At 40.5% G+C, this 25364-nt stretch overlaps 1 protein-coding gene across 7 annotated transcripts in view; it reads right to left on the reverse strand.

Moving 5' to 3' along the window:
* The window catches only part of anks1b (ankyrin repeat and sterile alpha motif domain containing 1B), a 385802-nt gene that overhangs the window by 115177 nt on the left and 245261 nt on the right, over positions 1 to 25364 (reverse strand). For 6 of the 7 annotated variants that reach the window (XM_061912138.1, XM_061912134.1, XM_061912133.1 and 3 more), the window contains 3 exons: positions 22582 to 22695; positions 20172 to 20241; positions 10308 to 10414 (listed from right to left, as the gene is read on the reverse strand). In XM_061912138.1, the coding sequence (XP_061768122.1) occupies positions 10308 to 10414; positions 20172 to 20241; positions 22582 to 22695 (291 nt within the window). Of the gene's footprint in view, positions 1 to 10307; positions 10848 to 20171; positions 20242 to 22581; positions 22696 to 25364 lie in introns of those variants that run through there. The other variant, XM_061912140.1, reaches the window with a different exon arrangement.

The raw sequence follows: 25364 nt of genomic DNA on the forward strand, positions 1-25364 counted from the left end.
CTACACTGTTTATGATATAAAGTGAATAAAATGTATTTTAGACTATTTATATCTTCAGAAATGTAAAGTCTGACGGAATCGAGTCAAAGATAGACGTAAACAAAGCTAAAATGGTGATTAAAGATGTCACATGTTTTTTTCGGGCCTAAGGAGGCCGTTATAGTACTTCGACTGCCACATTTGAATCTCAGATGTTTGTTACGTTCCGTTCTCTGGAGACATACGTGACCACAGCAGCAACAAAAAGGGCCTCATTAGTTTATCAGTGCAACTTCCACCCCTGGGGAAGAGGATAAAGCTGAAGGCAGCAGACCCTTATTGGTCTCGCCGCTCTTCTTCTTCTCATCTAAAAAGAGCTCAGGTTAACAGATCAGCTCCCAGGCTGATTAATGGAGCGCCGAGCTTCACGACTTCTCTGCCGAGTCAGCGCAGAGTCGCCGCCGGGGGTGGAACCAGGTACTAATATATCTATTTTCTCCTTACACTCCCTAAACGTGGCCCTGTTTGCCTCATTAGGCTGGTTCACGCATCACAACATATCATAGCATTCCCAAGAGGGAAGAGCGCAGTTCCACTAAAAGTCATCAGTATGCATAGCGTTATGGAGGACATGTTTGGAACGGGTGAGGGAAGGGAGGGGGATCGCTTGGTATGTAAAAGGCGTAGCGGCTCATCAATCTCGTAAGTCATTTTCTCCCCCTCGTCTTCTCACAATAGTCGGATCACGGGCGTGCAAATTACAATTCCTGCTGGGTAGCAAGGAGGTTAGGGCCACAATGGAGACGGATGACATCGCTCATAAGACGCTGATTATGATTATGATGCACACCAACATTAATATGGTTCTTTGCCGTCTTTTGATTTTGGTCTCTGCAGATCTTCCAATTGGCCTTCGTGAGCAGAAAAGCTGATTGCATGTAAGCATCAGCGAAGCTAGGCTCCGCCCTCTTTGCTCATGGTGCCCGTCCTCGACTGGCGGGTGAAGGTGACCAGACACGCCTAATTAGCGCTGAGTCTATTGTGATAACGTGCACGCGGGTAACATGCAGTAATTACCGTTAGGTGCTCTCAATGGCTGATACCGGTGATGGGTCAACCGATACAAAAGCATCCATGCCTCATGCTTCACAAGAAGTGATACCGTGTCAGTCGATGCCGCGCCTCGATGTGTGTGTCACTTCAAGAAAATAACGTGAACAATATAGCTGGGCTAAAATGTGTTCAACAGGAAGCGCTTCTTTCGGCTCACATATGGGTCGTCGATTTTCATCTCCATCATTGATATAAATAGAACTAAGAGTTTTTTTCCCCTGTTTACTATTAGGCTTGCTGACCAGAGTTGCATGTTTCATATTCCTTATTGCACACCTGTTTGTTCAAAAATGTAAAAATTATATATATATATATATATATATATATACAGTGGGGCAAAAAAGTATTTAGTCAGCCACTGATTGTGCAAGTTATCCCACTGATTGTAGCTGAGAAGGCGCCAGCACCCCCCGCGACCCCGAAAGGGAATAAGCGGTAGAAAATGGATGGAAAATGATGACAGAGGTCTGTAATTTTCATCATAGGTACACTTCAACTGTGAGAAACAGAATGTGAAAAAAAAATCCCAGAATTCACATTGTAGGAATTTTAAATAATTTATTTGTAAATTATGGTGGAAAATAAGTATTTGGACAACCATTCCAAGCTCTCACTGATGGAAGGAGGTTTTGGCTCAAAATCTCACGATACATGGCCCCATTCATTTTTTCCTTAACACGGATCAGTCGTCCTGTCCCCTTAGCAGAAAAACAGCCCCAAAGCATGATGTTTCCACCCCCATGCTTCACAGTAGGTGTGGTGTTCCTGGGATGCAACTCAGTATTCTTCTTCCTCCAAACACGACGAGTTGAGTTTATACCAAAAAATTCTATTTTGGTTTCATCTGACCACATGCCATTCTCCCAATCCTCTGCTGTATCAGCCATGTATCCATTTTGGTATAAACTCAACTGGTCGTGTTTGGAGGAAGAAGAATACTGAGTTGCATCCCAAGAACACCAAACCTACTGTGAAGCATGGGGGTGGAAACATCATGCTTTGGGGCTGTTTTTCTGCTAAGGGGACAGGACGATTGATCCGTGTTAAGGAAAGAATGAATGGGGCCATGTATCGTGAGATTTTGTGCCAAAACCTTCTTCCATCAGTGAGACCTTTGAATTGACTAAATACTTATTTTTCACCATAATTTACAATTAAATTCTATAAAATTCCTACAATCAGAGTTCCTGGATTTTTTTTTCACATCCTGTCTCTCACAGTTGAAGTGTACCTATGATGAAAATCACAGACCTCTGTCATCATTTTAAGTGGGAGAACTTGCACAATCGCTGGCTGACTAAACACTTTTTTGCCCCACTGTATATATATATATATATATATACATATATATATATATATATGTATATATATATATATATATATATATATATATATATATATACATATGTCTTGATTGGATTATCCGGAGAATAGTGCTCGATACCGTGGTAGAGCGCAATATGTAGGTGTGGGAAAAAATCACAAGACTACTTCATCTCTACAGATCTGTTTCATGAGGGGTTCCCTCAATCATCAGGAGATTTTAATGGAAGCATTCACATACAATGGTTTATATAGAGCACAGAGTGGGTGGGTACAAGCAGGCGTAGGGCGTGGTGATTGGCTCATGTGTTACCTAGGAGGTGTTACCGTCTATGGCGGCATGTTGAAATGATTTCACTGCGCTTGTTGAGGGATGATAGATCTGGATGATATATAATAAACAGTTTCTCTTTTAAGCATAGGTTGCATCTTTTATTACCACTGTTGTAAGGTGTGCTGGATGCAAGAATTTGCCATGTTATTGAATATTCAACATTATTGTCTTTGAGGTTCCAAATGTGTTTGCTGAGTTCTGTAGAATTCTGCAAAGTCTGGTTTCTAAAGGAGGCGTTGTGATTATTCCATCTTGTTTTGAACGCTCCTTCGGTTAATCCTACGTACGTGTCGGATGTGTTAATGTCCTTGCGTATTACCTTTGCTTGGTAAACGGTATATATACATATATATATATATGTATATATATGTGCATTGTCAATACAGATAGTGAGTGTGCCACACAATTCCTGAGGTGCCATTCAACATCTGCAACTAAACTGCATGGAGAACGCTTTGCAATCCATTTTTTGACACTTTATCTTTCCATCCGTCCATGAGCGTCAATAATGTCCAAAAAACTACACGCTTATAGACATCCGTAGCATACTCCAGCAGACATCTTTAAGAGTTCCACATGGTTTTTCCAACAGCATGCAAAGGGCTGCACCGTACAGTTATTTCCAGAATTGATTAACAATTATTTTGGATGAATTGATTAATCTGTAGGTTTATTTTCTTTTGTAACTAACTGTTTTTAATGTGGTAATGCAACAAATTCACAGATGAATAGAACATTTAAAAAAATGCTCCAATCATTCGCTGTGGTACCATTTAGACTGCAGGTAAGAAAATCACCACCATTTCTAATTAGTGAAGAATTATTGGCATTAAAGGCTGTGGCAGTTATCAACCTCCCGATGGTGTTTTTTTCCCCCCAAATAATTCCACAAGTGATGGATCATTAGTACGGGCAGGTACCGAATTCGGGTTGTAAAAAAACACCTGGTGTGTAATAAGTTCAGTATGTACGGTAAAAAAAACACTTTGTAGGACTCTCCAAAAGACAAGACTAGCACATTTAACAATGGCAAAGACTACTTCCTGACTTCGGCAACACTTATCAGCTCCTACAAGGCAGGCATCTAAAGTCTTGGAATTGCAACTATATGCAAAATTTAGGATATAATACTTGCAAATGAGAATCAGAAGTGTAAGAAAACAAGACAGAACATCTGGGCAGCACAGTTATTAAATGTTACATGTTTTATTTTTTTTAAATCGTATTTTATCATTAAATAATTAAAATATTTTAACTCATTAACACACAAAAAAAGTAAAAAAAATTGACACAGTTGAGTATCGATATCGACTCCCTGGTATCGTTGGATTGTCCATTTTCCATCCATCCATTTTCTACCGCTTATTCCCTTTTGGGGTAGCGGGGGGCGCTGGCGCCTATCTCAGCTACAATCGGGCGGAAGGCAGGGTACACCCTGGACAAGTCGCCACCTCATCGCAGGGCCAACACAGATAGACAGACAACATTCACACACTAGGGCCAATTTAGTGTTGCCAATCAACTTATCCCCAGGTGCATGTCTTTGGAAGTGGGAGGAAGCCGGAGTACCCGGAGGGAACCCACGCATTCACGGGGAGGACATGCAAACTCCACACAGAAAGATCCCGAGCCTGGATTTGAACCCAGGACTGCAGGACCTTTGTGGATTGTATCCGTTCAAATGTGAAAGGTAACCATATCTATAGTAACCAGCAACAGTTTTAAAATATTTGGTCTATGTAACATGTAATGATGGTTGGTGTTTGGTCAAAATTTTTCATAGATTTTGCTGTAAAGACTTATCTTTAAGACACATTCTGGTTGCTTCTAAAAACGTTTCATTTTAAGAGGCGGAGTTGTTGGATGCAAACAAAGCCCTCTTTACCACACCCTTTCACGCTGAGTACACTTCAGTCCCTGCTCCGCATCTATGTTCGGTACAGTATCAGTTTTTTGCTTTACGAAGACCGTATGGAATATGGACACCAGTGACAGCCACCAGCCTTTTAATTTTGACTTGACTTTTACTACAACACAACATCCCGGATGATACAGCGAGACCAGCAACTCACAGTTGTTCCGCATAAGCACAAAGAGTAAGGAGACGACACGGAGGAGAAAATGTAGGGAAGCCCGACCGGGAATTTCTGGTAAAGTACGCTGGCAAAGGTAAACTTCTAGAGTTTTTCTCTCTCCAATGCAAAATCCTGGACATATACCAGTGTATATCAATGATAAACTGCTTTTCTACTCTATATCATGTTTATTATTTGACTGCTCCTGGTTTTGACCACTTGTAAACAATAATGGTTCAAGCCAGCTATTCAAGAAACAAGAAAGTTTGATCATATTACACCTGTACTGGCTCACCTGCACTGGCTTCCTGTGCACTTAAGATGTGACTTTAAGGTTTTACTACTTACGTATAAAATACTACACGGTCTAGCTCCATCCTATCTTGCCGATTGTATTGTACCATATGTCCCGGCAAGAAATCTGCGTTCAAAAGACTCCGGCTTATTAGTGATTCCTAGAGCTCAAAAAAAGTCTGCGGGCTATAGAGCGTTTTCCGTTCGGGCTCCAGTACTCTGGAATGCCCTCCCGGTAACAGTTCGAGATGCTACCTCAGTAGAAGCATTTAAGTCTCATCTTAAAACTCATTTGTATACTCTAGCCTTTAAATAGACCTCCTTTTTAGACCAGTTGATCTGCCGCTTCTTTTCTTTCTCCTATGTCCCCCCTTCCCTTGTGGAGGGGGTCCGGTCCGATGACCATGGATGAAGTACTGACTGTCCAGAGTCGAGACCCAGGATGGACCGCTCGTCGGGACCCAGGATGGACCGCTCGCCTGTATCGGTTGGGGACATCTCTACGCTGCTGATCCGCTTCAGATGGTTTCCTGTGGACGGGACTCTCACTGCTGTCTTGGAGCCACTATGGATTGAACTTTCACAGTATCATGTTGGACCCGCTCGACATCCATTGCTTTCGGTCCCCTAGAGGGGGGGGGGTTGCCCACATCTGAGGTCCTCTCCAAGGTTTCTCATAGTCAGCATTGTTGCTGGCGTCCCACTGAATGTGAATTCTCCCTGCCCACTGGGTGTGAGTTTTCCTTGCCCTTTTGTGGGTTCTTCCGAGGATTTTGTAGTCGTAATGATTTGTGCAGTCCTTTGAGACATTTGTGATTTGGGGCTATATAAATAAACATTGATTGATTGATATTCAGTAAATCATGCTATGATATACAGTACATCACAAACGTAACAACGACTTATATTACTAAATGGTCCATTGCCAAACACTTTAGGCGCTGATCTAATTAAAAGTACTTTTTAGGAAAATAATCATTCTTTAATTTGCCGGAGGACGGTGACCCGTTGTCTTACAGTAGAAGGTTAATCTAGCTACACAACAAATCGAGCTAACATTGCTAACATATCATTTATACATTTCTAACCTACTGTTATTACTTAGCATTTCATTGTCTCCTCTATAGCCATAAATAGTAGCCACCGACTGCGCCATTTAAAGTAGTTGTTTTTTTTCTTTCGAAAAATCCATCTTCTCCATTTCTGGAAGACGGTCGCACTATGGCCATGGAGCTCACTTTCATTCATCACAATTACTGTGGATCATGCATCATTTGGAAGTCGAACAAAGTTCTTGGTGGAAAAAGGCAAACCACTGTCCTGGTATCACACAAGATGTAATAATACATGCTTGGCAAGCATAAATGTTAGAAGCAGGAGCAGCCTCCATGAAGGATGATAAGAGAAGAAGAACACGAAAAGAGAAGAATAACATACAGTTGTAACTTCTAACTCAAAATACTTTTATCTCAAATCATTGAATTAAAATTTTTGACACCAGTAGGAAATTGGGTTGTCCCGATACCAATATTTTGAAACTGGTACCAAAATGTGTTTCGATACTTTTTTAAATAAAGGGAACCACAAAAAAATTCATTATTGGCTTTATTTGAACAAAAAATCTTACTGTCCATGAAACATATGTTTATTATTGTAATTTAGTCCTTAAATAAAATAGTCAGCATACTGGGCAACTTGTCTTTTAGTAGTAAGTAAACAAACAGACTCCTAATTGAACTTTCACAGTATCATGTTAGACCCGCTCGACATCCATTGCTTTCCTCCTCTCCAAGGTTCTCATAGTCATCATTGTCACCGACGTCCCACTGGGTGTGAGTTTTCCTTGCCCTTATGTGGGCCTACCGAGGATGTCGTAGTGGTTTGTGCAGCCCTTTGAGACACTAGTGATTTAGGGCTATATAAGTAAACATTGATTGATTGATTGATCTATTGTCTTACAGTAGTAGGCTAAGCTAGCTACACAACAAATCAAGCTAATATTGCTAACGTATCTTCACATTTTCCCAACCAACTGTTGTTACTTACCATTTCATTGTCTGCTCCAGTGCCATAACAAGTAGAGACAGAGCCTGCCATTAAAAGTAGTTTATCGGAAAATCCATTTTTTGTGAAAGATTGTGAGTGAATCAGGACTCTTCTTGGCACGCATCAGAGCGACTTCTTACCAGTTTAAGGCACATTGCCACGAGTCATAAAAGTTAGAAGTAAGGAACTTTTTCCTTCAGGTGAAGCTGAAAGATTGTGCAGTGACTTCTGCTGGTTAAAGGAACCAAAAACAGAGCATTTTCATCATTGGGTTTCATCGTGGAAATGTCGTGGCATTTACATAAAACAAAATAGGATACCTCAAACAAGGGTAAATTTCTACCATATATGGATAATGCGCTGCCGTCACACTTGATACAATTCCAAACGGACCGCTTGAAGAAAGTTTGAGAAAAGGCAAGATTGTTTTACGAATATTTTTGCAATGTTTTGATTTGAACTTTTCGGGATTTGTGCAAATGCCAACACACATGAGCAGGTACCAACATTTGCAAGATAAGCCTTCTTGATGTTAAACAGAATCAAAGCAAGCTCAATTATCTTTTCTACGTTCACATACACACTTAGAATCCCTATTTTTGTTTAAATAATAACTTGTCATATAATGCAAGCCCTACAATCTATTAGAACAGTGGTTCTCCACCTTTTTTCAGTGATGTACCACCTGTGAACATTTTTTTAATTCAAGTACCCCCTAATCAGAGCAAAGCATTTCTGGTTGAAAAAAAGAGATAAAGAAGTAAAATACAGCACTATGTCATCAGTTTCTGATTTATTAAATTGTATAACAGTGCAAAATATTGCTCATTTGTTGTGGTCTTTCTTGAACTGTTTGGAAAAAAAATATATAAAAATAACTAAAAACTTGTTGAAAAATAAAAAAGTGATTCAATTATAAATTAAAGCTGCAAGCAGCGTTGGTCGGGTCTGCCTTTAAAAGGGTTCAATCTCTCTCCTGTGCGAGTTTGAAGCCGAAACGACAAACGCACTGGGAGGAGTTTCGATTTGAAAAAGGTGACGGGTTTTCACAAAACTTTTATTTTGAAGGGGCAATTTTTAACTTCCTGTTGATTTTTGCCGAAGGATGTCAATTATCGAAATGTAGGTCTAAGTGAGCCCTTGATAGAAGTTGTTGTTTCATGTCTTTCCGGCATTCCTACCGGAAGTTACAAGCAGTTTTGTCTGTGTTTTCTTCCTGGAAGCAGTTTTTTCTGTGTTTTATAAAAAAATTGCGGTAGAGCGTAATTTTGAGTTTTGTTTTTTTTTTTTTCATTAGATTGCAATTTCTGCCAGTCCTGATGTGTGTGCCAAGTTTGGTGAGTTTTGAAGCATTTTAAGAGGGTCAAATTGCAGCTCAAAGAGGCAAAAATAGCATTTTTTGCGAAAATTTTGCTTTGAATGAGTTTTTGCTTAATTTCTGTTGATTTTAGGTGTAGACGTTTTTTATTGGAAATGTAGGTCTAAGTCAGACCTACACAGCGGTTTTTGTTTCATGTCTCTACGACATTCCTACCGGAAGTTACAAGCAGTTTTGTCTGTGTTTTCTTCCTGGAAGCAGTTTTTTCTGTGTTTTATAAAAAAATTGCGGTAGAGCGTAATTTTGAGTTTTTTTTTTTTGTTTTTTTCATTAGATTGCAATTTCTGCCAGTCCTGATGTGTGTGCCAAGTTTGGTGAGTTTTGAAGCATTTTAAGGGGGTCAAATTGCAGCTCAAAGAGGCAAAAATAGCATTTTTTGCGAAAATTTTGCTTTGAATGAGTTTTTGCTTAATTTCTGTTGATTTTAGGTATAGACGTTTTTTATTGGAAATGTAGGTCTAAGTCAGACCTACACAGCGGTTTTTGTTTCATGTCTCTACGACATTCCTAACGGAAGTTACAAGCAGTCTGTTTTTTGTCTCTTCCTAGGGGGCGCCAGCGCGCAATTTTCATTGTTGGGGTTTGGTTGCTTAATATGTTGGGGTGTCACGGTAGACCGACGTGTGTGTCAACTTTGGTGAGTTTTGAAGCATGTTAAGGGGGTGAAATTGGGGTGCGACGGTGCGGAAGAATAATAATAAAGAATAATAATAATAATAAAATGCACCAGATTCAAGAGGGACCCTAATAAAGATTTCTACACATAGAAGTAATCATCAACTTAAAGTGCCCTCTTTAGGGATTGTAATAGAGATCCATCTGGATTCATCAACTCCATTCTAAACACTTTTTCACAAAAAAATACATCTTTAACATCAATATTTATGGAACATGTCCACAAAAAATCTAGCTCTCAACACTGAATATTGCATTGTTGCATTTCTTTTCACAGTTTATGAACTTACATCCATATTTTGTTGAAGTATTATTCAATAAATATATTTATAAAGGATTTTTGAATTGTTGGTATTTTTACAATATTTTTAAAAAAATCTCACCTACCCCTTGGCATACCTTCAAGTACCCCCAGGGGTACGCGTACCCCCATTTGAGAACCACTGTATTAGAACACTGGTTCTGTTGTGTAACATATAAAAAAATGTATTGCTTTTTTTTATCAAGTATAATGCCTCGCTCTAGTTATTGGCCGCAGCCTAATGACAGTGTTGTCCTCGTGTACACTGAGCACGTGTGCGAGGAACTCGAGAACTTCCTGCCGTTGCCATGGGTAACCCATGTAGGAAGTGGAGAGATTCTCCTTTGGGGGGCTGTTTTAGAACATAATGAGGAGGATGGGTCGTTTTTTTTTTAAACGTGTGAATTGACTAATTATTGCTTTTTATGTGCGCTAATTGGAATAATAGCACCTCCCGCTTCATGGGAATACTAGCAGTGCAGCTATAACACACACACACACACACACACACACTCACACACACACCGTGCCAACATCAAAAGTGTTGTTCAAAGCGAAATGTCCCGCAGAGTCTCTGGTCCTGCGTCACCGCTGCCTGATTTGCATCGGCGAGCTACAGGTGGCTGTCCACTGATGCACACATTTAAAAAGAATATTAAACACCTTTCAAGAAGGAAGGATCTGAGCTGGTGCGTAGGAGGTTTGAGAGGAGCGAGGCGGCGCTAAAGGGAGGGGGAAGTGAGGGATGGAGGAAATCTAAGAACTTGGTAAAAAACATGTTCCACTCACCATGAACTGGACGTTGTCAAAGCCGTTGGCCAGCAGGTGGTTCTCGTACTGGACCAAGCCGATGGAGTCCAGCCACTGGCCCACGGACTGCAGCGGGCAGCGGGGACCTATGAGGGGATGCAGGGGCAGACGCTTCAGCAGGGAATAACCGTCCACGCGGTAGCAGCGGCAGTCCGGCTGGGACAGCTGGCACTGCCACATCATGTTGTGGCGGGCAAAGTGGCTGTCAAAGGAGCCCGCCATGCCTTCCATGGGGGCGGGCGGGGGTGGAGGGGTTGGGGTTAGGCAGAGGGGGAGGCTAGGCTAGAGGCATGGCAAGGATGGGGGTGGGGGTCAGCGTGCAAGGCGCTGACTCGGGTGGACGGGGTGAAGGTAGAGGTTGTATCCCAAAAAAAAAAGAGCTCCCGTCCAGGGTGTAAATCCTGCTGAGGTGCCCGGAGGAGGATGGAGGTTTATAGATCCGAGAGGCAAGAGGCGCCCGTTTTCATCTGTTGCGCTCCCTTGCTCCACCAGAGAGAACTAGAGAGAGCACTGGAGATTCTCTCCATCAAGGACTCCCACGATCATCTGTATTCTACCTCCCACTCACTATCTCTCTCTCTCTCGCTCTCTATCTCTCTCACCTCCTTGCTTCTTCCAGTCGATCGCGCACCACACTGCTTGCCTCTACGCACACCTCGCGCCGCACATAATAGCCCTCACAACATTTCTGGCGACAGAATGCGCATAACGGGGATGGGGAGGGGGGAGGGGGGGGGGGGGGGTTGCCGGCTGGAGACCATGGTAAGTGTAGGCTTTGGATCAGGGGTCACCAACCTTTTTTGAAACCAAGAGCTACTTCTTGGGTACTGATTAATGCGAAGGGCTACCAGTTTGATACACACTTAAATAAATGGCCAGAAATAGCCAATTTGCTCAATTTACCTTTAATAAATAAATCGATATATATATATATATTTATTTAAAAAATGGGTATTTCTGTCTGGCATTCCGTCGTACATTTTTTTTCCTTTTACGGAAGTTTTTTTTGTCGAGAATAAGTGTTGAAAAACACGGTTTAAAAGAGGAGAAAACACGAAAAAAAATGAAAATTTAATTTTGAAACATAGTTTATCTTCAATTTCGACTCTTTAAAATTCAAAATTAAACCGAAAAAAAGAAGAGCAAAACTAACTAATTAGAATCTTTTTGAAAATTTAAAAAAATAATTTATGGAACATCTTAGGTAATTTTTCCTGATTAAGATTAATTTTAAAATGTTGATGACATGTTTTAAATAGGTTAAAATCCAATCTGCACTTTGTTAGAATATATAAAAAATTGGACCAAGCTATATTTTCTAACAAAGACAAATCATTATTTCTTCTAGATTTTCCAGAAGAAAAATGTTAAAAGAAATTCAAAAGACTTTGAAATAAGATTGAAATTTGATTCTACAGATTTTCTAGATTTACCAGAATATATTTTTGGAATTTTAATCATAATAAGTTTGAAGAAATATTTCACAAATATTCTTCGGCGAAAAAACAGAAGCTAAAATGAAGAATTAAATTAAAATGTATTCGTTATTCTTGACAATAAAAAAAAAAAAAATACTTAACCATTGATTTAAATTGTCAGGAAAGAAGAAGGAAGGAATTTAAACGGTAAAAAGGTATATGTGTTTAAAAATCCTAAAATCATTTTTAAGGTTGTATTTTTTCTCTAAAATTGTCTTTCTGAAAGTTATAAGATGCAAAGTAAAAAAAATAAACAAATTTATTTAAACAAGTGAAGACCAAGTCTTTAAAATATGTTCTCGGATTTTCAAATTCTATGAGTTTTGTCTCTCTTAGAATTAAAAATGTCGAGCAAAGTAGACCAGCTTGCTAATAAATAAATACAATTAAAAAAATAGAGGCAGCTCACTGGTAAGTGCTGCTATTTGAGCTATTTTGGGGAGGGGGAAGGGGGGGGGGGGGGTTGCCGGCTGGAGACCATGGTAAGTGTAGGCTTTAGATCAGGGGTCACCAACCTTTTTGAAACCAAGAGCTACTTCTTGGGTACTGATTAATGCGAAGGGCTACCAGTTTGATACACACTTAAATAAATGGCCAGAAATAGCCAATTTGCTCAATTTACCTTTAATAAATAAATCTATATATATATATATATATATATATATATATATATATATATATATATATATATATATATATATATATATATATATAGATTTATTTAAAAAATGGGTATTTCTGTCTGGCATTCCGTCGTACATTTTTTTTCCTTTTACGGAAGTTTTTTTTGTCGAGAATAAGTGTTGAAAAAAACGGTTTAAAAGAGGAGAAAACACGAAAAAAAAATGAAAATTTAATTTTGAAACATAGTTTATCTTCAATTTCGACTCTTTAAAATTCAAAATTAAACCGAAAAAAAGAAGAGCAAAACTAGAATCTTTTTGAAAATTTAAAAAAATAATTTATGGAACATCCTTAGGTATTTTTTCCTGATTAATATTAATTTTAAAATGTTGATGACATGTTTTAAATAGGTTAAAATTCAATCTGCACTTTGTTAGAATATATAAAAAATTGGACCAAGCTATATTTTCTAACAAAGACAAATCATTATTTCTTCTAGATTTTCCAGAAGAAAAATGTTAAAAGAAATTCAAAAGACTTTGAAATAAGATTGAAATTTGATTTGAAAGATTTTCTAGATTTGCCAGAATAATTTTTTTGAATTTTAATCATAATAAGTTTGAAGAAATATTTCACAAATATTCTTCGTCGAAAAAACAGAAGCTAAAATGAAGAATTAAATTAAAATGTATTCGTTATTCTTTACAATAATAAAAAAAAAATACTTAACCATTGATTTAAATTGTCAGGAAAGAAGAAGGAAAGAATTTAAACGGTAAAAAGGTATATGTGTTTAAAAATCCTAAAATCATTTTTAAGGTTGTATTTTTTCTCTAAAATTGTCTTTCTGAAAGTTATAAGATGCAAAGTAAAAAAAATAAACGAATTTATTTAAACAAGTGAAGACCAAGTCTTTAAAATATGTTCTCGGATTTTCAAATTCTATGAGTTTTGTCTCTCTTAGAATTAAAAATGTCGAGCAAAGCGAGACCAGCTTACTAGTAAATAAATACAATTAAAAAAATAGAGGCAGCTCACTGGTAAGTGCTGCTATTTGAGCTATTTTGGGGATGGGGAAGGGGGGGGGGGGTTGCCGGCTGGAGACCATGGTAAGTGTAGGCTTTAGATCAGGGGTCACCAACCTTTTTGAAAGCAAGAGCTACTTCTTGGGTACTGATTAATGCGAAGGGCTACCAGTTTGATACACACTTAAATAAATGGCCAGGAATAGCCAATTTGCTCAATTTACCTTTAATAAATAAATCTATATATATATATATATATATATATATATTTATTTAAAAAATGGGTATTTCTGTCTGGCATTCCGTCGTACATTTTTTTTCCTTTTACGGAAGTTTTTTTTGTCGAGAATAAGTGTTGAAAAAAACGGTTTAAAAGAGGAGAAAACACGAAAAAAAATGAAAATTTAATTTTGAAACATAGTTTATCTTCAATTTCGACTCTTTAAAATTCATAATTAAACCGAAAAAAAGAAGAGCAAAACTAGAATCTTTTTGAAAATTTAAAAAAATAATTTATGGAACATCCTTAGGTATTTTTTCCTGATTAATATTAATTTTAAAATGTTGATGACATGTTTTAAATAGGTTAAAATCCAATCTGCACTTTGTTAGAATATATAAAAAATTGGACCAAGCTATATTTCTAACAAAGACAAATCATTATTTCTTCTGGATTTTCCAGAAGAAAAATGTTAAAAGAAATTCAAAAGACTTTGAAATAAGATTGAAATTTGATTCTACAGATTTTCTAGATTTACCAGAATATATTTTTGGAATTTTAATCATAATAAGTTTGAAGAAATATTTCACAAATATTCTTTGTCGAAAAAACAGAAGCTAAAATGAAGAATTTAATTAAAATGTATTCGTTATTCTTTACAAAAAAAAAAAAATACTTAACCATTGATTTAAATTGTCAGGAAAGAAGAAGGAAGGAATTTAAACGGTAAAAAGGTATATGTGTTTAAAAATCCTAAAATCATTTTTAAGGTTGTATTTTTTCTCTAAAATTGTCTTTCTGAAAGTTATAAGAAGCAAAGTAAAAAAAATAAACGAATTTATTTAAACAAGTGAAGACCAAGTCTTTAAAATATGTTCTCGGATTTTCAAATTCTATGAGTTTTGTCTCTCTTAGAATTAAAAATGTCGAGCAAAGCGAGACCAGCTTACTAGTAAATAAATAAAATTAAAAAAATAGAGGCAGCTCACTGGTAAGTGCTGCTATTTGAGCTATTTTTAGAACAGGCCAGCTGGCTACTCATCTGGTCCTTACGGGCTACCTGGTGCCCGCGGGCACCGTGTTGGTGACCCCTGCTTTAGATTGACAGATAAGAAAGGAAGGAGAGAAGAAGGTGGAGGTCAGTGTGGAGGAAGCCTGCTGAGGGCACCTCGGAAGGATTTTAACGAGAACACAGCAGGGTATAAATAACCAGTTAACCTTGTGTAATTAATCACACTAAAATATCCCAATAATCACGCAATTTATATCGAGCACACACGTTCCCTAACCTTAACTGTGGATGGTTACCTGAAAGGTGGCGTAGGAGATGGGGTCAATGCATATGTTTAAGATGAGGAGAATACGACCCCAAAAAGGACTTAAGATAATACCGTTACCTAGTTTTATGGACAGAATTTCTAGGCGCAGTCAAGGCGTTGAGGGGTTCCGGTTTGGTAACCGCAGGATTAGGTCTCTGCTTTTTGCAGATGATGTGGTCCTGATGGCTTCATCTGACCGGGATCTTCAGCTCTCGCTGGATCGGTTCGCAGCCGAGTGTGAAGCGACCGGAATGAGAATCAGCACCTCCAAGTCCGACTCCATGGTTCTCGCCCGGAAAAGGGTGGAGTGCCATCTCCGGGTTGGGGAGGAGACCCTGCCCCAAGTGGAGGAGTTCAAGTACCTAGGAGTCTTGTTCACGAGTGAGGGAAGAGTGGATCGTGAGATCGACAGGCGGATCGGTGCGGCGTCTTCAGTAATGCGGACGTTGTACCGATCCGTTGTGGTGAAGAAGGAGCTGAGCCGGAAGGCAAAGCTCTCAATTTACCGGTCGATCTACGTTCCCATCCTCACCTATGGTCATGAGCTTTGGGTCATGACCGAAAGGATAAGATCACGGGTACAAGCGGCCGAAATGAGTTTCCTCCGCCGTGTGGCGGGGCTCTCCCTTAGAGATAGGGTGAGAAGCTCTGCCATCCGGGAGGGACTCAAAGTAAAGCCGCTGTTCCTCCACATGGAGAGGAGCCAGATGAGGTGGTTCGGGCATCTGGTCAGGATGCCACCCGAACGCCTCCCTAGGGAGGTGTTTAGGGCACGTCCAACCGGTAGGAGGCCACGGGGAAGACCCAGGACACGTTGGGAAGACTATGTCTCCCGGCTGGCCTGGGAACGCCTCGGGATCCCCCGGGAAGAGCTAGACAAAGTGGCTGGGGAGAGGGAAGTCTGGGTTTCCCTGCTTAGGCTGTTGCCCCCGCGACCCGACCTCGGATAAGCGGAAGATGATGGATGGATGGATGGATAGTTTTGAACAAATAGATGACATACATTCAAGTAAAACATGACAAAAATGTTTGTGTGTGACATTTAGACAGTATAATTGCAACGTGTCTCAAAATATTGTGTTTTCTTTTTCAGGTCAATTTAAATGACCATATTTTCCAGACCATAGGGCGCAGCGGATTATAAGGAGCACTGCCGATGAATGGTTTATATTCGATCATTTTTTTCATACGCAAGGTGCACCAAATTATAAGGCGCATTAAAGGAGTCTTATTATTTATTTTTTTCTAAATTGAAAACACTTTCTTGTGGTCTACATAACATGGAATGGTGGTTCTTTGGTCAAAATGTGGCATAGATTATGTTTTACAAATCATCTTCAAGCCACTTTCTGACAGTTGCTTCTTGATGTGCCGTTTATTTATGTGGCTCACCTTTGGCAGTGTCTTCTCACTGTCACCTTTGTTGTAGAGGTGTAGCGTGCAAGGACGGGAGTGGAACAAGTGTCAAAAGACGGCGCTAACTATTTAATGACATTAAGACTTTACTTAAAACAAAAACGGAGCAGCATCTCTTCATCCGGAAACAACAAGAAGGACGGAAATGTGTCCAGTGAATAAACATCCGACCGGAACTCTAATAACTAAAGTTCTTTGGGTGTATAAAGTAAACTCACTACACCGGTATGTTTTAGAGTTTTCATGGCGAGTTTACTGACAGAACTTTACACTACTTTATATTAGAAATGGCAACAGCAGAGAATGAATGTCCCATAACAAGAAGATAGAGAAAAAGAAGAAGCCTATCGACTACGTCGTTGGTACGGACTACAAAGGCGGATACACACAATTTTTCAGGATTTATGAATATCCTAAATACAGATCAGCAGGTGCCAGAAGGGAAGGAAGGTTGCTTTTGCATAATATTGCGAAACAAAACGGCAGATAATATGTCTTACCTTATACACACACCAAAATAATACTTGTATGTTGAAGCATAGTACAATCACCCAAGCGGTGTGGTTTCACAGCTTACCAAAGTCGTACTAAAACATTTTGATCGATTTTTGAGCGCCGTGTGTAATGTTCAATATTTTCAATGGAACATGTAAAATGTTGGTGTTGTTTACTTTAGTTATTTTGCCATCATAATGCGAATTGTTCAGGGTGTATCCCGCCTTCCGCCCGATTGTAGCTGACATAGGCACCAGCGCCCCCCGCGACCCCAAAGGGAATAAGCGGTAGAAAATGAATGGATGGATGGAACTCTTACCACGTATATCTTATGTTTGCCTCCCATCTACTGGTCACACTTATCATTACACCATGTACCAAATAAAATAGCCTTAAGGTCGGTAAGCACAACCAGAATTATTTCGTACATTAAGCACACCGGGTATTAGGCGCAATATCAAGTTTTAAGAAAAAAAAAAGATTTTAAGTGCGCCTTATAGTCCGGAAAATGCGGTTTGTAAGCAAGTAATTCACTATGATTAATCACGATTAATCCAAACTCGTAAGTGTGATTAATAGGATTCAAATAATTTATCATTTGACTGCACTAGTATAAATGTGATGTTCCCACAAAGATTTAACCTGCTAACCAAGTGTTTGGCGGCCGATCGGAGCTGAGGCCACACGGTGGTTGGTGTCTGTCATGGCAGTAATTCCAGAACCCGCTGGAATGGATGCCGTCATGCTTAAGAAAGAGCCTCATCAGGTCCTTTTTGCTCATGGGACTATGGAGGCAATGGACAGGTACCGACAAACCAATCGGTGTGCAGCTTTGGCAGGCAAGTCACAAAACCTTGTCACCATTGCGGCAAATAAATTATGTTTCTTAAAAGTGTTATTATCACTGGAGGACAACAACTAGCTAAACAGGCCACATTACACAGTGTAGGAGGATACAAAAACACTGACGTTAAAGCTGCTGAATGTAAACAAAAGGGGCAGATGGATAAGAATATCGACAGTAACACTTAAACGATGTAAATTCAGGAAATAACTCCATGGAACCAGGAGGACTTAAAGTGCAAAAACCAAATAATTCAAAAAGAGGCGTAATAGTAGTTTTTAATTACCGTATTTCCTTGAATTGCCGCCGGGGCGCTGATTAATTTAAAACCTCTTCTCACTCCTGCGCTTACCAAAGGCATGCGGTAAAAGTAAGCATGTGCTTATTATTTTAAAACCTTTTCTCACTCCGGCACTTACCAAAGGTATGCAGTAAAAATTTAAGTGTGATGTAAGCTTGGACCTTAAATCCTACTGAATAGCTCTTAGACTTCTTCCCTTTATGTGATTTCAAATTACCGGTATTGAAATCAGCCTCCTCCATTTTGAAAGGAAGTGTCACTCGTGACGTCACGAGTTTGACCAGGCAGTAACACTAAGCATGCGCTAATTATTTTATTTAATATTTTATATTTTATATTTTATTTAATATTTATGTATTTAATTATTTTATTTAATATTTATTTATTTAATTATTTTATTTAATTATCATGATGACACCCAACTCTACATGCCCCTAAAGCTGACCAACACGCCGGATTGTAGTCAGCTGGAGGCGTGTCTTAATGAAATTAAACAATGGATGTCCGCTAACTTTTTGCAACTCAACGCCAAAAAAACGGAAATGCTGATTATCGGTCCTGCTAGACACCGACCTCTATTTAATAATACAACTCTAACATTTGACAACCAAACAATTAAACAAGGCGACACGGTAAAGAATCTGGGTATTATCTTCGACCCAACTCTCTCCTTTGAGGCACACATTAAAAGCGTTACTAAAACGGCCTTCTTTCATCTCCGTAATATCGCTAAAATTCGCTCCATTCTGTCCACTAAAGACGCCGAGATCATTATCCATGCGTTTGTTACGTCTCGCCTCGACTACTGTAACGTATTATTTTCGGGTCTCCCCATGTCTAGCATTAAAAGATTACAGTTGGTACAAAATGCGGCTGCTAGACTTTTGACAAGAACAAGAAAGTTTGATCACATTACGCCTGTACTGTCTCACCTGCACTGGCTTCCTGTGCACTTAAGATGTGACTTTAAGGTTTTACTACTTACGTATAAAATACTACACGGTCTAGCTCCATCCTATCTTGCCGATTGTATTGTACCATATGTCCCGGCAAGAAATCTCCGTTCAAAGGACTCCGGCTTATTAGTGATTCCCAAAGCCCAAAAAAAGTCTGCGGGCTATAGAGCGTTTTCCGTTCGGGCTCCAGTACTCTGGAATGCCCTCACGGTAACAGTTCGAGATGCCACCTCAGTAGAAGCATTTAAGTCTCACCTTAAAACTCATTTGTATACTCTAGCCTTTAAATAGACTCCCTTTTTAGACCAGTTGATCTGCTGTTTCTTTTCTTTTTCTTCTATGTCCCACTCTCCCCTGTGGAGGGGGTCCGGTCCGATCCGGTGGCCATGTACTGCTTGCCTGTGTATCGGCTGGGGACATCTCTGCGCTGCTGATCCGCCTCCGCTTGGGATGGTTTCCTGCTGGCTCCGCTGTGAACGGGACTCTCGCTGCTGTGTTGGATCCGCTTTGGACTGGTCTCTCGCGACTGTGTTGGATCCATTATGGATTGAACTTTCACAGTATCATGTTAGACCCGCTCGACATCCATTGCTTTCCTCCTCTCCAAGGTTCTCATAGTCATCATTGTCACCGACGTCCCACTGGGTGTGAGTTTTCCTTGCCCTTATGTGGGCCTACCGAGGATGTCGTGGTGGTTTGTGCAGCCCTTTGAGACACTAGTGATTTAGGGCTATATAAGTAAACATTGATTGATTGATTGATTTTGGGAAGCGAGTCTGACCCCGCAGCAATTCAAGGATATACGGTATGTTAGTTATTTTGCCCTAATGACTTTATTTGGTCAACATTTCGTAAGTAATGAAAAGGAATAATGAAACAATTTAAATATTGAATTGATATTGTAACACCACCATTCTGTGTTTTTGTCTGATTATAATCGGGATCAAAAATTATTCATAATATGGCCAATACTGCCCCATTAATGACTTGGTATCGAATCGATACCCAAATATATAATATGGAGTCTGTGGATGTGGTTTAAACACAGATGCGCTCTATTGCCTGGAAAATACTGTACCATTAAATATTTTTTTTTATCATTATGAAGGATCCCTACATTTCCCATCATGCATCAGGACATAATAATAGAGTGTTGCTATTTTACCTGTAGTGACCGCCTTCGCGTCCATTCCGCTGCCGATCCCCGCCCCGATGGAGCTCATTATTTTGTCGATCTGAGCAAACATAAGAGAGAGAGAGCAAATGAAAGTCATTTCAAGGAGCAACCTACAGGTCACTACGAGTTAAACAAAGAGAGGTCACGCTAGTACGAAGCTCATGTAAGGTTGCGCTTTATAGACACAATAAAGGATACAAACTTGGTTGGTAATAGAGCTTTTAATACGATCGTGATATTGTGAGAATGCAAGTAAATCCCCATCTCTTCAACGGAAAGTACCATCCTCGCAAGAGTCTAACTACTCTTCACCTCCATGGCGGCGAGTAAACTCCTTTTCTTACATGTACCATTATCACTGGAGGACGAGAAATAGCTAAACATCCATCCATCCATCCATCATCTTCCGCTTATCCGAGGTCGGGTCGCGGGGGCAGCAGCCTAAGCAGGTAAGCCCAGACTTCCCTATCTCCAGCCACTTCGTCTAGCTCTTCCCGGGGGATCCCGAGGCGTTCCCAGGCCAGCCGGGAGACATAGTCTTCCCAACGTGTCCTGGGTCTTCCCCGTGGCCTCCTACCAGCTGGACGTGCCCTAAACACCTCCCTAGGGAGGCGTTCGGGTGGCATCCTGACCAGATGCCCGAACCACCTCATCTGGCTCCTCTCGATGTGAAGGAGCAGCGGCTTTACTTTGAGTTCCTCCCGGATGGCAGAGCTTCTCACCCTATCTCTAAGGGAGAGCCCCGCCACACGGCGGAGGAAACTCATTTGGGCCGCTTGTACCCGTGATCTTATCCTTTCGGTCATAACCCAAAGCTCATGACCATAGGTGAGGATGGGAACGTAGATCGACCGGTAAATTGAGAGCTTTGCCTTCCGGCTCAGCTCCTTCTTCACCACAACAATAGCTAAACATGCTACGCTACAAATTAAAGGATACAAAAAAGCATAGCCAAACACTAAGCTAAAGCTCTTAAAGGCCTACTGAAACCCACTACTACCGATCACGCAATTTGATAGTTTATATATCAATGATGAAATATTAACATTGCAACACATGCCAATACGGCCGGTTTAGTTTACTAAATTGCCATTTTAAATTTCCCGCGGAGTTTATTGTTGAAAACGTCGGGGAATGATGACGCGTGCGCGTGACGTCACGGACTGTAAGGAAATATTAGCGCTGCACGACTCGCGGCTAAAAGTCGTCTGCTTTAACCGCATAAGAACACAGTATTCTGAACATCTGTGTTGCTGATTCTTTTGCAATTTGTTCAATTAATAATGGAGAAGTCACAGTAGAAAGATGGAGTTGGGAAACTTTAGCCTTTAGCCACACAAACACACGGTGATTCCTTGTTTGAAATTCCCGGAGGTGAAACTTTACTATGGATCAGAGCGGTCAAGCGAACATGGACCCCGACCAAATGTCAACCAGCAGTTTTCAGTGAGAAAATTGTGGTAATAAGTCGCCTCTTACCGGAAATCAGCTGAGCTTGGGCCGTCCATACAACTGCCGTCGACTTCCATCAGACACTGGCCTCAAAACACCCGTGGACACACAACTCCGACTATCAGGTACTATTAAACTCACTAAAACACTCGCAACACAATAGAAAGATAAGGGATTTCACAGAATTATCCTAGTAAAACATCTGAATCCGTCCCAATGCAAACGCCTTTTTTTTTTTTCTAGTTTTTCGCCAATAATATCCTCAAACACGAATCTTTCATCCTCGCTCGAATTAATGAGGAAATTGTCGTTTTCTCGGTCCGAATAGCTCTTTTTGTTGGAGGCTCCCATTAAAAACAATGTGAATATGTGAGGAGCCCTCAACGGGTGACGTCATCGTCTGCTACTTCCGGTAAAGGCAGGGCTTTTCCATTAGCAAATAAAAGTTGCAAACTTTATCGTCGATGTTCTCTACTAAATCCTTTCAGAAAAAATATGGCAATATTGCGAAATGATCAAGTATGACACATAGAATGGACCTGCTATGCCCGTTTAAATAAGAGAATCTCATTTCAGTAGGCCTTTAAGAAAGTGTATTTAAAGACATGTACATTTGAAAAAATATATTTAAAAAAATCAACCAATCAACCAAAAATGTCACAACTCTTTTCATAGAGAAGTAGAAGCTGTTCAAGTTGCAAAGATCGGACAAAGTCCACATTGTCGTCTGGGCCGAGACACCCCCTCCCCCGCCCTCCACCAGTGGTGCCCAGTAGATGGATGGGCGGCATCCATGTCAATCGCCAAAGGCGTAAACAAAGCCCGACACGGCTGCTTGGAGACGCAGACAGAAATCGATGAAAACCTCAGCTGTGGTTCCTTCGGCTGCAGAATTTAGCTGGGTCACGTGCGAAAGCTTAAAACCCGAGTGATGGCCACGTCTTACCTCCTCCCACTCGGCCGTGAAGGAGGGTGTTCTTTCCAGCTTTCCCGTCGAAATGGTGCCGCCACCGCCGCCGGAATCTTGACCGCGAGATCCAGAACAACTAATATTCTCCTCCTGGACAAAAACATAAATACACAAATGCTGTAAATCGGCCATGTTTGTGAGAAGTGGTTATTTTTTTTTAATATTTGCAAATGCATTTTACTTCTGACCGCTGAAACAAATTTGACATTTGTGAGGTTTTTCTTTAACTTAAAAGCTAACCATGCTGAGATATTATCAACATCTTGTGTTTTTTGGGACAAAATCTTCCACGCAGCATGTTTGTGGAAAGTTTTCATAATCATTTTGTATTATTTTCCCAAATAAATGTTTACATTTGATTGCTAAAAAGTGTTTATAATCATTTTAGTAATATTCCTAACAATTTTTTTTATATTTGACTGCTTAAAACTCATCTGTATACTCTAGCCTTTAAATAGACCTCCTTTTTAGACCAGTTGATCTGCCGCTTCTTTTCTTTCTCCTATGTCCCCCCCTCCCTTGTGGAGGGGGTCCGGTCCGATGACCATGGATGAAGTACTGACTGTCCAGAGTCGAGACCCAGGATGGACCGCTCGTCGGGACCCAGGATGGACCGCTCGCCTGTATCGGTTGGGGACATCTCTACGCTGCTGATCCGCTTGAGATGGTTTCCTGTGGACGGGACTCTCGCTGCTGTCTTGGAGCCACTATAGATTGAACTTTCACAGTATCATGTTAGACCCGCTCGACATCCATTGCTTTCGGTCCCCAAGAGGGGGGGGGGTTGCCCACATCTGAGGTCCTCTCCAAGGTTTCTCATAGTCAGCATTGTCACTGGCGTCCCACTGGATGTGAATTCTCCCTGCCCACTGGGTGTGAGTTTTCCTTGCCCTTTTGTGGGTTCTTCCGAGGATGTTGTAGTCGTAATGATTTGTGCAGTCCTTTGAGACATTTGTGATTTGGGGCTATATAAATAAACATTGATTGATTGATTGAAACAACTTCCAAATTGGATAGGTAATTCAATAATACAGTAAATACTCATTTTAACGGACTCAGCGGCCTTGTGGTTAGTGTCTGCCTTGAGACTAAGGTTGTGAGTTCAAACCCCAGCCGAGTCATACCAAAGACTATAAAAAATGGGACCCATTACCTCCCTGCTTTGCACTCAGCATTAAGGGTTGAATTGGGGGTTAAATCACCAATATTATTCCGGAGCGCGGCCACCGCTGCTGCCCACTGCTCCCCTCACCTCCCAGGGGGTGAACGAGGGGAGGGGTCAAATGCAGAGGATATATGTGTGTGTGAATATCATTGGGAATTCAACTTTAATCACACTGAAATAAGAGCAAATTTACACAAAGGTAACAGCACCTACCGTGTTTGTGGAAGGTGTTGCATTATTTTGATTATTTCCAATTCATATTTTTGATTGGTGAAAAACAACACTTTTAGGAGGCCCTTCATTAATGAATGCTAACAATGCTGAAATTATATCAATATTTTGTGTTTCGGGGCCAAAATCTTCCACCAACTGTGTTTTGGCTTATCCATCCATCTATTTTCTACCGCTTATTCCCTTTTTGGGATCGCGGGGGGCGCTGGCGCCTTTCTCAGCTACAATCGGACGGAAGGCGGGGTACACCCTGGACAAGTCGCCACCTCATCAAAGGCCAACACAGATAGACAGACAACAGTCACACTCACATTCACACACTAGGGCCAATTTAGTGTTGCCAATCAACCTATCCATCCATTTCCTACCGCTCCCCAGCTGCATGTCTTTGGAAGTGGGAGGAAGCCGGAGTACCCGGAGGGAACCCACGCAGTCACGGGGAGAACATGCAAACTCCACACAGAAAGATCCCGAGCCTGGATTTGAACCCAGGACTGCAGGACCTTTGTATTGTGAGGCAGACGTACTAACCCCTCTGCCACCGTGAAGCCCTGTTTTGGATTATAAATTCTGTAATCTTTTCTACTAAATAATTATGTCTGATTGCTATAACAATTTTAAATTTGGGAGGTGAGTCATTAACCAATACTAACTAACCATGCTGAAATATTGTAAAATTTAATGATTTTGGTACAAAATCTTCTAGGGCAGCATGTTGGCCGTGTTTGTGGAATGTGAGTATAATTTCAATATTTCAAATTATATTCTCAGATTTGGTTGCTCTAACTATTCTAAATTTGGGAAGTATGCACAACAAATGTCAACATTTTGTGTAATTGTGAGAAAATCTTCCATCGGGTATATCGGCCGTGTTTGTGGAGGGTGTATATATTTGTAACCCATCCATCCATCCATTTTTTACTGCTTGTCCCTTTTGGGGTCGCGGGTGCCTATCTAAGCTGCATTTGGGCGGAAGGCGGGGTACACCCTGGACAATTTGCCACCTCATCGCAGGGCCAACACAGATAGACAGACAACATTCACACTCACATTCACACACTAGGGCCAATTTAGTGTTGCCAATCAATAATTCTCTTTTTGTTTATTAAATGTTAAGGTTACAATGTTATCCATCCATCCACCCATTTTCTACCGCTTATTCCCTTTTTGGGGGTCGCGGGGGGCGCTGGCGCCTATCTCAGCTACAATCGGGCGGAAGGCAGGGTACACCCTGGACAAGTCGCCACCTCATCGCAGGGCCAACACAGATAGACAGACAACATTCACACACTAGGGCCAATTTAGTGTTGCCAATCAACCTATCCCCAGGTGCATGTCTTTGGAAGTGGGAGGAAGCCGGAGA

Source organism: Nerophis ophidion, linkage group LG10, assembly GCF_033978795.1.
Source record: "Nerophis ophidion isolate RoL-2023_Sa linkage group LG10, RoL_Noph_v1.0, whole genome shotgun sequence".
NCBI classification, from domain to species: domain Eukaryota; kingdom Metazoa; phylum Chordata; class Actinopteri; order Syngnathiformes; family Syngnathidae; genus Nerophis; species Nerophis ophidion.